This window comes from Bos indicus x Bos taurus, chromosome X, assembly GCF_003369695.1.
Source record: "Bos indicus x Bos taurus breed Angus x Brahman F1 hybrid chromosome X, Bos_hybrid_MaternalHap_v2.0, whole genome shotgun sequence".
NCBI classification, from domain to species: Eukaryota; Metazoa; Chordata; class Mammalia; order Artiodactyla; family Bovidae; genus Bos; species Bos indicus x Bos taurus.
This window is the reverse complement of record NC_040105.1, coordinates 7,046,980-7,058,968: the sequence shown is the minus strand read 5'-3', so window position 1 is coordinate 7,058,968 and position 11,989 is coordinate 7,046,980. Positions and strand designations below refer to the sequence as shown.

Here is an 11,989-nt window from a genome sequence, read left to right as displayed (position 1 = left end):
CCTGACCCCAGTCCAGCAGTTATGGGCTCCTAGGTCTCCTCAGGACTCCCTCTGTCACCCACAGACACGTCCCTCCCAGTGCCTTTCCTCAGAGGGGCGGAATTGTAGGGGAACCATAGAAACCAAATCTAGTTCACATTAGGCTGGCCTGTCATAGCTGGTCAGGATCCGTCCCTCTCACCAACACCCTCACTCCGACTTTCCCCACACCTTCCTGCCCTGGACACTCCACCCAAGGAAGACAGACCAGGCTCTGGACAGTGGTCTGGGCTATCTCAGCATCTTCTTCTTCCACAGGCACCTTGACATTGAGGCAGTCCCATGGCCATGAGCCCAAACAGGTCTCCAGAGAACAGCACTGAGGGAGATGCTGGGAGAACAGAGTGGAAGCCCAAGGTGAGAGGCGGAGGTGGCAAAGCTGGGCTCTAAGCCAGCTCTATAGGAAGGACATGGCGCTGGTCCCTGAAGGACCACAAACTGCTTGCCTGGGCAGCTGAGTGAACTTCTCTGTGAATGTACACAGGATGGAAATGCCTGGTCCTGTCTGAGATGGTGGGGAGGAGTGGGACAAAACAGGACACTAGCATCATCAACTGCTCTGTGTCCAGGGAGAGTTAGGAAAATGCTCAGTGTTTGTTCAGTTAAGCAGGACACAGGCAGGAAGGAAAGTCTTCATCCCTGTCTCACAGAGACCATCCAGTAGCTTCAGGCTACTCTCTGCACAAAAGGTGGAGGAGAAGTCAGCTCTAAGGTCTGACATATATTAGTAAGTCACTGATGGAATCTACTGTTTTCCTTAGGCCAAAGATGCTTTCAAAGACATTTCCATATACTTCACCAAGGAAGAATGGGCAGAGATGGGAGAATGGGAAAAAATCCGATATAGGAATGTGAAAAGGAACTACGAAGCGCTGATTGCTATAGGTAACACGAAGTGCTGGGTGCCTGTGAGCCTGGGAAACATGAAACAGGTCTTCACCCTTAGTGTTTACTTGGCCCTCTCTTAGGTGGCTTCTTCTGCTCACAGTCCCTTTTGTGTGGAGACTAACCTGGAGGGAATTTTTATTGTTTTGTACCAAAGTGGGGTTGACCCTGGCAGTGCAGAGCTCACAGCTTGCCTTGTTCTACATTCTTCCAGCCCATCCTACTGATTTCCCTGACTTTGTGACACTTTCCATTGCTTCTGTGCTTTGTGCCTCCTTCTTAGAATATATATTTTGCTTCTTTCCAGGTTTCAGAGCCACTCAACCAGGTTTCATGCATCACCGCAGGCAGGTCCTCAAACCCCAGGTAGATGACACTGAGGATTCTGATGAAGAATGGACACCAAGGCAACAAGGTGAGGGGCCAGAAGGATTTAGAGGTGTCTTCAAGAAACCAGCCGGGGCTTAGGTCTCAACTGCGTCTCAGCCATTAGCAAAGAAAACATAATTTTCAGCATTCTAAAGTGGTTGTGGCTGAGTATTGACATGAGCCTGAATGAAGGTGAAGGTATAGGTTTTCCAGTGTTTTCTGTTTAAAATTTATCATTCTTTGTAAAAAGAATTAATTTTGCTAAACATCCTTAATGAAAGGCAATTAAACATACCCTAGACTATAAATTCACTTAGCTCTTGACTATAGGTTAAAAAAATAAAACACAAATAGGATTGTTTTCTTATTTTCCTTTTTGGAATGGCTGTTGTTCATGCATGGGAAGATATTTGAATGTTGATTTTGTACCATGCAACTTTCTGTGCAGGTTTTGTGTGTGTGTAATTTAAAAATTTTCTGCACGTAAAATCATGTCCTCTGTGAACAGACATAATTTTACTTCTTTCTTTCCAACTGGAAGCCTTTTGTTTCCTTTTCTAATCTAATGCCCTGGCTAGGACTTCTAATATTATATTTAATAGAAGTATTGAGAATGGGCATCCTTGCCTTTTTCTCTTGATCTTAGAAGTTTTCAGCTTTTCATTGATGACTATGATGTTAGAGATAGACTTTTCATATATGACCTTTACTTTATTGCAGTCACTTCCTTCTATTTTTACTTTCTTAAGTATTTTTGTCATGAAAGTCTAGTAAATTTATTAGATACTTTACAGGCATCAGATGAAGTTTCATATTTTTTAAATTTTAATAAAATTATGTTATGCTCCCAGTGGAAGCATAGGAGTTGATGATACAGAAATCACTTTCCATTCCTCCTTTGGTAATCCTTGTCCTTGTCACTCTCTGGCTCAGAATTTTGTGTCCTTAATTAGAATGCCCAGAGTTTGGAAACATTTACCAACCAAAACTCTGATTCTCATCATTTTTTAGGTAAACCTTCTGGGATGGCCTTCAGAGGGGAGCGCAGTAAACACCAGAAGGTGAGTGTCTCCCAAATCCTGTTGACAAAAGAATCCTCCTCACAGATCCAGTCACAGGTGAGAATAGGAGGAAACACAGAGATCCTGGAGACTGCTGCCTTCCTGTCCTGAATCTTTAGCACAATGTCTGATATCATTACCATCTTTATAGTTAGTAAGAACAGCAAGTATAGTAGGCTGTTCTATTGTTACATTGTTTTCACAATATTTCAGACTTTAAGCATTTTATGTGAATAAACTTACTTAAACCTTAAAACAATCCTACAGTACCTATAAGTAGGTATATAGCTATCACCATTATAGATCAAGAAACTGAGGTAAAAAAAGTGTTTGATTATATTCGTGGGAACACAGTATCACTGGTGGTACAATCTAATGCAAAGCACCTTCCCTAAACCCCTTACAAAGTGGTTAGAACTTCCATAGTTCTATAAAGTTTCTTCTTACATCTTTATATCATTCATCTGAGAGATGTTTTCAACCTCAGTTCTTTTGTGCTGTGCTAGTGAGGGATATCTGACTAAGGGAAGCTTAAGGACATGTTGGACAGTTTGTAGAGTGGACGGTCCAGGATGAAGAAGGTGACATGATCCCTACCTCAGAGACTCCTACGCCAATAAGAGGAAGTAACTTGCAGCTCTGACAAGCTTCAGGTTTATGACTCAGAAACAACAAATAAGAAAATAACTGAAGGACTTCACATAGGTTACCAGCTTTTGAGTAGAAACTCATCATCTGGACATGATTTCAAATGCTCATTCTTGTAGGAGGAAGTAACAAGTCCTTCCTCTGAGCTCTGATTAGACAACTCTCCTGTTTGGAATCATTTGTTTAGCCTGCCCCTGTTTCGTGAGCTTTGAGAGCGTAGCCCATACCGTTAATTCTCAGATGTCCAGGCCCAGCTCAAAGCCCCTAAGGGCCCTCTGAATGTTTTGTGAATGAGTGACTCCACATTTAAACATTCATCTAGGAATAAGAAGGTCAAGGAATACTGAGGATAGTATTTGTGAGCTAGACTTCAAATATAGAAGCAGTCAAGGGGATATATTGATGGCAGGGATGTATGCTCACATTCATTCTGTATTAAAGAGCTCACACAACGATTTGTTGAATGTTATCAAACTTCATGTCCACTATCACATTAAGAATCAGCATGTATACCAATTTATAGATCAGGAAACTGAGGAGAACCCACTAGTCGTACAGCCTTCTTCAAGGAGAATTGATGAGGCCAGCTACTTTAATTCCAAACATTGTCTCTAGGACATGGCAACCTGCAACTTCCAGCTCATTTTCTTTATTGTCTGAATGTGTTTCTGCAGATCATCTTTTCTTTTCTCAATCTCACTACTTTGTCACCTTATTTTCCAGATGTGTTTTGTCCCCTCTGTAATTTTCCATACTTCCTCGTCCATCAAAGGTCCCCTAATTAGTAGAAAACCTCACGGATTTCTCTATGAGCCCTTACCCTCTTCTTTCCCTGACCTCAAGCTATTCTCCCTGCGTTGCTCTCACTTTTATGCAGAAAGTTGAAGGGAAAGAATCTTAAGATATGAATTCTAATTTTGATTCACTACCCACTCAGGTCCTTTTTTTACACTCTAGTGTTCAGAGCCCCCCTCCACCAGGTATTTCCAAGAATTGTCAAAGTATTAACTAAAGTCATGCATGTAAAAATACTTCATATAGTCCTAAAGAACTAAAGAAATACATGTTGTCTTTTACTCACATGGAAGAGATTGTCCAGAGGACCACTAAATAAGGTATCCAGTTTGAAGAAATTGCCGGGAGCAGCAAAATTGCTGAAGAAAAGTGGCTCCAAACAGGCTCAGAAACCAGTGCCCCCTCCCAGAGAAGCGAGGACCCCTGGAAAGCACCCCAGACACAAAGTCGGTAAGATAAAGTTTGGGGAGTTCCTCTAATTAGTTCCTCTAATCCCTGTAGAAAAGCTAATAAGTATGGCCTAGGTGTGGGGTGTGGACTTTGGGTAGGCGTGGGTTTAAGCTGGACTGATCTGAGGCATAAAGTTAGCACTGGGGCCTTGGGAAAATCTTATACATTTTCTGAGGTCCTGATTGCTCATCTGTAAAGTGAAGATACAGACACATAACTCATACGGTGTTTGGAAGCATTGCATGAAATGCAAAAGTGCTGACACCTACAAGTAATTCAATAAATCCAGCTGTGATGATAGAGACCTCACTTTGTTAGTATTTATACACAGACCTCTGCTCAATGCTTTACGTGTCATGCCCTTAACATATATTTTCTGAGTAGATGTGTCAGTGAACTATTTCCTAAGTAAGAAGGTTGGGAAGTTAAACCTACTAACGGGAAGTGCAGGAAGCTAACACTGAACTGGGCATCTGTGGTCAGTGTGGAGCCTCAGTGTCCTGAACCAGTAGTTAAAGGGAGAAGAAACAAAGTATAGAGAAGGGACTTCCCGGTGGTTAAGTGGTTATGACTCCACACTTCCCCTGCAGGAGGTGTGGGTTCCATTCCTGGTCAGGGAACTAAGATCCCACAAACCATGCAGCATGGCCAATAGATAATGTATCATTAAAACATAAAAATACACAAGTAAAAGTTTGAAAAATAAATGTGAAAAAGTTTTAACAAACTGTATAGATGGACAAGTAGGAGATCTCACCCTTTCTGATAAAACAGGGACTAATTCTCCAGACCCCACCAGCCTTGCTTAGCTTCTGTTCTCCATGTTAGAACTCAGAAGAAAGGAGACCAAAGTGAAGAGGTACAGTGTACGAGAAAGAAAGGGCCATGTGTACCAAGAGGTCAGCGAGCCCCAGGATGACGACTACCTGTGTGAGTGACCCTGCTGGCCCACTCATGGAGAAGGGGTTATGAGACCTTGGTACAATAACCTCACCTCACCATTTGGTCCCCCAATCATCCCCTTCCTCTATGACTTGGGGTACAAGATCAAGGCCAAAGGCCGCGAGTGCCCCAGCTCTTTCTGAAGGTCTTTGCGACCAGCAACATCCCTATACCTCCCCTCATCCCTGTTGCTCTCACCTCCAGATTGTGAGGAGTGTCAGAACTTCTTCATCGACAGCTGTGCTGCCCACGGGCCCCCAACCTTTGTAAAGGACTCTGCAGTGGAAAAGGGGCATGCCAACCGCTCAGCCCTCACTCTGCCCCCTGGGTTAAGTATCAGGCCATCGGGCATCCCTGAGGCTGGGCTTGGAGTGTGGAATGAGGCATCCGATCTGCCACTGGGCCTGCATTTTGGCCCCTACGAAGGTCAGATCATATACAATGAAGAGGACTCCCACAGTGGATACTGCTGGCTGGTGAGAAATAGCCCTCTTTCCCTGTCCTCTGGCTCTAATCGTTTGTGTGTTGTGGGGGCGTACTTCATGTCTACATGCAAGGACACGGATGGTGATGACATGTCGGCAATGACACGGTCAGCCCTGTGTACTGTGTGCACTGGGCATGAACACAGGACTTCTATCCAAAGGTCAGAGGAAGGTGGGAGACAGTGGTACAGGCATACAGAAGTGACCCTTCACTTGTGGAGCCCTTGCCTTCAATGTGCCAGTAGACTCAGACTTGAAATGATGAGCTTACTGTGTGGTCCGACTGGCAGTTGAATCCATGCAGGCTGAAGAGCACCAATGCCAGCAGGGGGAAAGTTCTCCTATTACTTACTACCAAAAAAAATAAAATAAAAGAGAGAAGAAAGCCTGTATCTCTTTTCTGACACTCAGGTCACCAAAGGGAGAAACAGCTACGAGTATGTGGATGGAAAAGACACGTCTTTGGCCAACTGGATGAGGTGGGTGCAGTGAGCCTGCAGTTTGTAGATGTCGCTCCTCCCTCAAGCCCACACCCCTTTCCTTCTCAGCCCATCTCCCTCGGTAGCTTTCACATCTTCTTTCCTCTTTTCCCTCCATATCATGCTCTTTCATTTCAAAAGACATTAAAAAGAAAGAAAGAAAAATATAACATGTGCCCTCAAAATATAAGTCTATATGCTCAACAAAACTGAGGTACTTGAAAACAACTTGAGGAGTCTAGATTCACCAGGGACACTTTACCTCACTTAACTGACACTTACCAAACACTCTATGTCCCAGTTTAGACAGTGAACTTCATTACTGAAGCAGATCACACAACCCATGTCCTTTTGGAGAACATACTGAAGACAGACATTAACCAATTGATTTTAGGAATAGTAACCTTGCTTTTTCTATTTTTGAATAACTGCACAGCACCAGGATAACCTAACATGGGAGACCTTGAGTCCGTGTGGGCAACAACCTCCCCAGGCTCGGTTCCAGTGAGAAGTGGGCCCTGAGGCCTGAGAAGGAATGGGGAGCAGGATGGCCGTGAGCATGGCCACTCTCTGAGGGCCTCTACTTTCATCAGGGCAGGCAGAAAGTGAATAAACTATTACTGTTCTCTGTCTCAAGCTATGTCAGAGCACTCTCCATGTTTCCATGGGAGAGGGTGGGCAAGTGAATAGGACCCTGGATACATGTCGGGAGATTGGAGAAAAGCCTCTGGAGAGAAGGCAGGCTGGGGTGAGTGCTGAGGGGTGCATGCTAGCCTAGGAGTACCAAGTCCTGCGGAATAAAAGAGAACTTAATTTAGAGTTTAGAGGAGCTGGAGGTCACCAGGCTTACGGACAGTCCAGGTGGAGACAAGTCTGGAACTGGGCTCTGGACAATGGCTAATTAGGTAAGGAGAGAAAAGCATTCCAGCCAGGAAGAGGACCGGAAACAGGATCTGGAAATAGGAAGTCACACAGCCAGGTCTAATGTGTGAACAGAAGGTCCCCATGGGGGGCAGTGGGAACCATGGCGGCCTCAGAGCCTGAAGGCTCTGGTGTCCAGTAGTGGAAGGGTCTCCTCACCTGTGGTTTCTTTCCCTTTCCCGGCCTTGACCCCAGGTATGTGAACTGTGCCCGGGATGATGAGGAGCAGAACCTGGTGGCCTTGCAGTATCACGGGCAGATCTTCTACCGAACCTGCCGGGTGGTCAGGCCGGGCTGTGAGCTGCTGGTCTGGTATGGGGACGAGTATGGCGAGGAACTCGGCATCAAGCAGGACAAAAGGGGGAAGAGCAAGCTCTCGGCCCAGAGAGGTGAGCGCCAGCCCTCTTCCAGCACTCCACCCCATCCTGGGGAGCTTCCCTGGTCCTATTCTGAAGCACAGTCCAATCCAGTCTAAAGTCAGTCAAGTTGCAATTAAAATGCCTCAGAATTTGATTCATTTCATAAGACTGTTAGGAAAAATATTTATATTAAAAATATTAGTTCTAATTTTCAATATTTCATGCAAAAAATATGTAACATCACCTTCTTCTGAAAGGCTTAGAAGCAAAAAGCAAGTTTTTTAGCACCTACCAGCTCTCTCACCTTTACCAGTTTCTTCCTCATTTCCTCCACATTTCTAAGTGACATGCATACAGTGATTTGCATTCAGTTACTGTTTCAGTTTGTTGTCATGTGAATTCATACTTTGTGCCAGACAGGGCTACACACACTGAAACAGACAGAACCACTGCCTTGGGGCAGCGTGGGCTTCATACCAGACAGGGGCTGGTGCTCTGAGGAAAACCAGTGCAGTAAAGTGCCTCGGATCAGCATGCACAGAGTGGGGTGTGGCGGAGGATGGTGGGGCAGGGTCTCTGCAGAGATAACACCTGTGGATTCCAGGATTCCAGGCAGGGGAGCAGCCAGTGCTGCAGCCTCAGGGCCGGGAAGAGAGGCCATGTCAGTGGTCGCAGGAGGAAGCACAGAGGGAGAGGAAGGAGGCTGGATGGAACACAGAAGCCTCAGTGCCCATGTCCATGTGCAGGCCTTAGGGGTCTTCCTGGGTGACACAGAGCAACCATGTGGCTACCAGCTCCAAGCGGCACGTTCTCTGTGCTAAGATGATGCTTCGGTTCATTTTTGGGAAGAGACAACAGTGGGGAGTCCCCTCAGAGGTCAGTTCATTGCCAGACATGAGGGGAGAGTGGCCTGGGTAAAGATGCTTGGGAGTGAGGGTGTGAAGAGTCTGGCTGGAGATGTATTTTTAAGCAGGACTTCCTAGTGCATGTTAAATGGACTAAGACTGTGTGAAATAAGAGGTATGAGTATTGATGAGGCTTGAGAAAGGACATGTCTTTATTGTATGATGTATAGAAAACAGAGAGGAGCAATTTATGAACCAACCAGGGCAGCAGGAGCCAGAGACCTGTAGTCAGTAGGACCTGGGCCTCTTGGTCTCGTCCAGTCTCAAACCCACTTCCTGCAGAGTGGTTTCTTTGAAAGGCTGCTCTTTGAACAAGAAGCCTCAAATTCAGCTTTACTCACACCTGCTCTAACCACCCCCTGTGCTGCCTCCCATATGCAGAGAGCTCCAGGCCAGGTGCCCCTAACTTAATAGACCCTTTCCCCTCACAGGGAGCCATTCAGGAAGATTCCACCTAAGTCATCAAGAGTCTTATCTCTCAGTAGGGTAAAATACCTGTGGCCACTGTGACACGACTTTTCAGATACTTACACTCAGGGAAAGGTCCCTGCAGATCCACCTCTATCAGGAGAGACGCTGCCTCTGATGCTACTGAAAGGTCCCTAGGCTGGGTGGTATGTAGAAAAGGCCCTTGATGCAAGCTTCCTGGATTTCTGTAGATGTAGAGAATAAGAATGGAATGGATAAGTGGACTGTAAAGACCCACTTGATGGGAGACAAATCGTGCACCGTCAACACTAAGATGGTTACTGGGGCAGGCTTTACCATGGCACACCAGCTACCTGACTAAAAGCTTCTTCTTTCAGCAGAACCAAAGCCCAAGATCTACCCATGTGCCTCCTGCTGTCTGTCCTTCTCCAGTCAGAAATTCCTCAGCCAACATGTCCAACGCAATCACCCTTCTCAGATCCTCCTGAGGCCATCTATAGGAGACCACCTCCAACCAGAGGATCCCTGTCCAGGCAGTCAAAATCAGCAGCAGCGATATTCTGATCCACACAGCCTGAGTGACAAACCAGAGGGTCGAGAGCCCAAGGAAAGGCCCCATCCTTTGCTGAAAGGCCCCAAACTTTGCATAAGGCTGAAGAGGATTTCAACGGCCTCTTCCTACCCACCCAAAGGACAAATGGAGGGTTCTGAGGTGCATGAGAGAATGACCGAAGAGCCCAGCACAAGCCAGAAACTGAATCCAGAGGACACAGGCAAATTATTCATGGAGGCAGGGGTCTCAGGGATTGTAAGAGTCAAGTACGGAGAGCATGAGCAAGACTCCAAGGATAAGTCAAGTCTAATCACACATGAGAAGATACACACAGGGGAGAAGCCCTATGTTTGCACGGAGTGTGGGAAAAGCTTCAATTGGAAGTCAGATCTCACCAAACATAAGAGGACACACTCAGAGGAGAAGCCCTATGCTTGTGGGGAGTGTGGGCGAAGCTTTAGTTTTAAGAAAAATCTCATCATACACCAGAGGACACACACAGGGGAGAAGCCCTATGTTTGTGGGGAGTGTGGGCGAAGCTTCAGTGAGAAGTCAAATCTCACCAAACATAAGAGGACACACACAGGGGAGAAGCCCTATGCTTGTGGGGAGTGTGGGCAAAGCTTCAGTTTTAAGAAAAATCTCATCACACACCAGAGGACACACACAGGGGAGAAGCCCTATGTTTGCGGGGAGTGTGGGCGAAGCTTCAGTGAGAAGTCACGTCTCACCACACATAAGAGGACACACACAGGGGAGAAGCCCTATGTTTGTGGTGATTGTGGGCAAAGCTTCAGTTTGAAGTCAGTTCTCATCACACACCAGAGGACACACACAGGGGAGAAGCCCTATGTTTGCAGGGAGTGTGGGCGAAGCTTCAGTGTGATATCCAATCTCATCAGACACCAAAGGACACACACAGGGGAGAAGCCCTATGTTTGCAGGGAGTGTGAGCAAAGCTTCAGGGAGAAGTCCAATCTTGTCAGACACCAAAGGACACACACAGGGGAGAAGCCCTATGTTTGCATGGAGTGTGAGTGAGTCATGACCAATAAACCACATCCTAGCCACAGGAGGATTACTGCAGCCACCCCATGCCTCAGCTCTAAGGGGGCCTCAGAGCAGGTTTATGATCCGTTACTGTCGCCAAGAGTATGAGGAGAGACTTCCCAGATGGTCCAGTGGCTACTACTCCAATGCGTAGAGCCATGTTGAATACCTGATTTGGGAACTACCTCCCACATGCAGCAACTAAGACACAGTGCAGCCATGTAAATAAACACATAAGCAAATATTTTACAGAAGCAGTGTGATGAACACAGAATTAATTGATTAAACAGACCTTCCACTTTCATGACAGGAGAGGAGGTAGATAAACAGCAGATGGTTTCTTAAGTGTTCTGTAGATATTCATGCCAATTGCCTTCACGGTTTTCTGTACTTCTTCTAATAAATTTTGTCTCCAAACAAATCTGAAGCCCAGACTACGTACTCACTCCCCCCTTATTACCGACAGCAGTGGGGTCCAGTGACAGTGAACCCCTGGGAAGGCATTATTCTGGAGCCAACTCAGTTAGGTCACTGGACAGTCACTTCCAGGGTCCAGGGAGAGGAATCTAGGATTTGAGACAGACTCATCACGGAAGAGAAAACTCTGGCTTCCTGCGAGGTGTGGCCTCTCCTCCTTATAGACCTAGACTCTACTTTGGCCTCTCCTGGTTGCCCTCTGTCTTCCTCTGACTTCTGTAGCCTCAAAAGTGAAGGCCACGTGCATGTGTATGTGTGCATGTGCATGTGCCTCGCTCAGCCTGGGCCATCTGGTCTCCCTCACTCTGTCTTTGCCACTTCATCAGGGTCATCACAGCATCTGGACTCCAGACTCGACCACAGGGGTCCAGTTCTCAGCTGTGCCCTCAGCATCTGTGTGACATGGGGCAAGATGCTCAACCTCTCAGTGTCTCTACTCTCATCTGTGATACAGGGTGGGAGCACCAGCGTTTTGGTCTGTTGCATAAGCACAGGCAGAATCTGGCAGAGGCTGGCTGAGAATGCAAGCCCCACCATTGCTGTTATTTGTGTTTTTTTCTTTAATCTTTTTAAATTTTTTAATTGAAGGATATTTGCTTTATAGAATTGTGTTTTCTGCATGTCCTTCAGCCCCCACATCTTCCAGGTCTTCAGAGCTAGACGAGGAAGGGGCTGTTTAGGCACTTAGCTGCCCTGATGAGGACATGTGAGGTCAGGGATGCTAAGGGAACACAACCTCCCTTCCCACCACTGCCATTCTTACTGAGCTGGGCAGCCCCAGAGCCCCTCCACACAGACAGGCAGTGCCGACAGTCGTCCACCCTGCGGACAACAGAGCCTGGAGCCGCGTGTGCAGGAAACTCCTGTCCAGACCCCATCCCACCCCCCACCCGGAGGGTCCTTGAAGCCCACACAGTGGCTTCTCTAATGCACGGGTCTTGTACCTGTGCCCACGTGCTTTGGTCAATGCTGTTGTGACCTTGAAATTCTTAACTATGGAATAGTTCATCCTACACTTCCCTTTTATGAGTGAAGTCTGATGGACCATAGGGTGCGCTGTGAGCAGAGCAGATGCACACAGCACAGCCCCCAGGGGTGACCAGGCTGCACGTGGGGACAAGGTGGACACAAAGTCCATCCCC

The 11,989-nt window shown here is 46.7% G+C and overlaps 1 protein-coding gene across 1 annotated transcript; it reads left to right on the top strand.

The window, feature by feature from the left end:
* The first annotated feature begins 327 nt into the window (after positions 1-327).
* On the top strand, positions 328-10,410 carry LOC113887319 (histone-lysine N-methyltransferase PRDM9-like). The gene is made up of 10 exons (XM_027534406.1): positions 328-396; positions 801-924; positions 1,232-1,339; positions 2,305-2,354; positions 4,091-4,247; positions 5,076-5,177; positions 5,394-5,665; positions 6,086-6,153; positions 7,270-7,463; positions 9,148-10,410. The coding sequence occupies exons 1-10, from the start codon at positions 328-330 to the stop codon at positions 10,359-10,361; spliced, it is 2,358 nt and encodes a 785-aa protein (XP_027390207.1). The 3' UTR covers positions 10,362-10,410.
* Positions 10,411-11,989: the final 1,579 nt, after the last annotated feature.

What these genes read in the sequence shown, in the direction of transcription:
- LOC113887319 (XM_027534406.1), top strand. Translation starts at nt 328, where the DNA reads ATGAGCCCAAACAGGTCTCCAGAGAACAGCACTGAGGGAGATGCTGGG. An exon ending in CCAGGATGACGACTACCTGT is followed by an intron (nt 5,178 to 5,393) that starts GTGAGTGACCCT and finishes TCTCACCTCCAG; the next exon opens with ATTGTGAGGAGTGTCAGAAC. An exon ending in TCTTTGGCCAACTGGATGAG is followed by an intron (nt 6,154 to 7,269) that starts GTGGGTGCAGTG and finishes CCTTGACCCCAG; the next exon opens with GTATGTGAACTGTGCCCGGG.